General features: G+C 38.4%; 1 protein-coding gene across 1 annotated transcript; it reads right to left on the reverse strand.

Annotated features, from left to right (window-relative positions):
- Positions 1–403: 403 nt before the first annotated feature.
- On the reverse strand, positions 404–2,977 carry LOC105116121 (uncharacterized). The gene is made up of 4 exons (XM_011013326.1): positions 2,745–2,977; positions 2,544–2,646; positions 1,432–1,615; positions 404–715 (listed from the first exon to the last, which is right to left on the reverse strand). The coding sequence occupies exons 1-4, from the start codon at positions 2,823–2,825 to the stop codon at positions 673–675; spliced, it is 411 nt and encodes a 136-aa protein (XP_011011628.1). The 5' UTR covers positions 2,826–2,977; the 3' UTR covers positions 404–672.
- Between the last annotated feature and the right edge of the window lie 42 nt (positions 2,978–3,019).

The raw sequence follows: 3,019 nt of genomic DNA on the forward strand, positions 1-3,019 counted from the left end.
TCCCACCCCAAGAATCCCATGAATCCCATCATGAAATTTCAGCTCATCAAGACATGCAGCTCAAGAATGGCATGCATATTGATTTATACTTCTATAGCATGCTTAAAATGAAAAACTCTTCCCCTTGTCTCTTTTCACACCACAACTTAGGACCCCAGTTGGCTTACCCTGTAGAAGCCAGCAGCTTTGAGCTAGTTCAGGACTTCCCTGGTTATTTGGCATTTCTGTCGTGTATGCGTTCGCTTTCAGCCAAATGTTCTATACTTGCCTATATGTGGCTTATAATCCAATAGAATCACATCTCAGATCAACGGTACCTGAAAGCTTCGTTGCGCCAGGAATCTCGGACAAATGACTTGTAAAAAAAAGTATTTTGGCTTGAAAACAAGAAGCAGGTAGAAGATTGGATTTCAAAATTGGGCTGATCAACATATCAATAAACAACAATCTCTAGGAAATACATATGACTCTTTTGACTGCTTTAGGTATAGATATTTCCAAGTTTGCATACAGGCTCCAAACTGGAGGGTAGGAAGACTAGCTTGTGGCAAAAATATATGATACAGTTTTACACCTTCGAAGCCAGCCTCAGCAAAAACGGCTGCCTTCCTCTGAGAAATTGGTGAAGTGCAGTTTGCCAACTGTGATTGCCTTCAATAGGCTGACACAAAGTCATAATCTCTGTTTCTTCTGTTTGGTTGCCTCTTCACCTGGTCTACAAACAAATGGATTAACAGGGAGATTAGTAGATGTATCAGAAATGACGAGCAGACAGTAGAGCATTATTGCTGCCATTGAGTTAGTAACAACAAATTACAGCAAGGAACCAGAAAGCAATCAGTTCACCAATTATATGAACTGGTATCCAGAAAAGCCTTTTCACATATTCAACAGGCAGGAAACTAATCCTTGCCCAGGATGGATTTGGCAATCTAGAAACATTAAGTGATAATTATCATATAGCTTGTATGGTCGTGGTTGGATATGTTTTCAAGGACGTAGAATTTGATTGTAAAGGAAGCGATAACAGGGCTGCAAAAAAACCATAGTTTGCCAAAGAAATGCAAACTTCACTTCTAATTTTAACTTCAAATCTGCTGGAACCATTATCAGTTCACTAAGAAGAAATAAAAAACGAGAATAGCTCTCAGTGAGTACATAACTCCTCAAGCATTGTCTCTAAGCTTATGAGCAGAATACAAATTGAACCAGATGCTGATCAGTCACTAGATGTAGTTTTGGATGGAAGTTCTTGCAGTGGCAGGGAAAAAGGCATCAAGAACGACAGAAAGAACATCAATACTTCAACAAATATCAGATACTACTTAACAATAGTTCCAGAATTATCAGTAAGGTCCAAACACCCATATAAAACATATATCATAACTTAACAGAAATTCATTAACAACTGCACTCTGAGATTCTTCATACCTTTCAGTTGGTCTCTTTCTTTCATCAATACCAATACAAGCCTTCAGCTCTTCCATGCTGGAATCTTCCCCAGGATTACCTTTTAATAGATTGCAACACTCAGGGAATACGACAAGCTTAGTCAAGCCTTGAACGTGTGATAAATCTTTAAACTTTCCTTTCAGATATTCCATCAAAAGGAGCCCTGGATGTATCTCAGATAAAATACAAGACTTTCTTAGCCACTACAAGAGTTGAGAACTTCACAGAATTAATTCAATTCTACAAGGAAGGAAGCTACATTCAACCAGTGAAAGGATGCAGACATTCTGTTATAATATTCTGCATGTAAGGACATCTTTTATTGTTGGAGCTGCCAAAGAAGGATTCAAACAAATGATCCAGAGCATGCCACAATTACAGTTTCAGGATTTGAACAGTGCAGTTGCTTGGCAGCCTGAAAAATTTATCACTGCTCCACACAATGACCATTTTTTATCATGCTCAATTACCCTTCATTCTTAATCATATCAAACACCTAAAATAAAGCAGAGAGATCAAGTTTTATTGGAATCTGGACATCATGTTTGCAGTCACAAGCTTACAGAGACAAGCACTCTATGATCCTTAAAGGCCTAGAAGACTCAGTGGATTCTCAACTACAAGTCCACGATTTAGAGCATGCAGTAGAGGTCATATTTGTGTTTGGTATATCACTGCAAAAGCAAATTCCGCATAAGATAACAATGTGGCTACCAAATTAATCCTACAACACTTTACTACAGTTCCAATGTCATTCACCATTAAGAACAAGTCAAAAAGAGGACAAGCCCTAATATGAAGAATCCTGGAGACCAAATCAATCCAATTTCAATAAGGAGAGAACAAAAGGACAACCTAATACGAAACAACCACGGGCAATGCATGTATTGCACACACGATTGAAATGCAACAATCACAACAGGCATATTTATACATACATACATACATACATACATATATATACATGACGAGGAACAGGCTCCGAATTAAAAGTTTCAACATTTCACTCTAACTCCATATCTATTTACAATCGTTAAGAATTAAATGACAATTAAAGAGGGGGGAGGGAGAGAGAGAACAGAAAAAGATACCGATGGCTCGAAGCGTGGGCAAATCGAAATTCTTGGCGAGTTCTTCATGACCGAGTACTTTGGCGCGATGGAGAATTAGTGATTTTAACCCAATTAGCATATCCTTCAAACACAAATTAAAAAAATAAACTATTTAGTTCATCAAGAATCATAAGAAGAAGAAGTAGAAGGAAATAAAAGAGAAAACTCTGTTTAACTTACAAGCTCAGATTCTGATAGGTTACAAAGCCAGCGTATTACTTCGGGACTGTTATTCCCCAAAATGTCTTGTCTGTTATCCATGTGAAAGAGGGCTTGGGAATCTTTAGCTCCGTATGCTGCCTCGGGTGGAGGAGATGGCGGTGGTGGTTGTGTTCTGAGGTTGCGAGAAAAACCTAATAAGCAAGTTGAGATGACAGGAAACGGAGACCTTTGGGTTGTGGCGGCTACACAGTTACAGACTTGTAGTCCGTTAAATTAGAATTTGTCTTTTGTTT

Source organism: Populus euphratica, unplaced genomic scaffold, assembly GCF_000495115.2.
Source record: "Populus euphratica unplaced genomic scaffold, PopEup_1.0 scaffold854.1, whole genome shotgun sequence".
Taxonomy (NCBI): domain Eukaryota; kingdom Viridiplantae; phylum Streptophyta; class Magnoliopsida; order Malpighiales; family Salicaceae; genus Populus; species Populus euphratica.

Coding starts and splice junctions, on each gene's coding strand:
- LOC105116121 (XM_011013326.1), bottom strand. CDS start 2,825: ATGGATAACAGACAAGACATTTTGGGGAATAACAGTCCCGAAGTAATA. Junction 2,647..2,744: donor ACCTATCAGAATCTGAGCTT/GTAAGTTAAACA, acceptor TTGTGTTTGAAG/GATATGCTAATTGGGTTAAA. Junction 716..1,431: donor AGAAAGAGACCAACTGAAAG/GTATGAAGAATC, acceptor ATTTGTTTGTAG/ACCAGGTGAAGAGGCAACCA.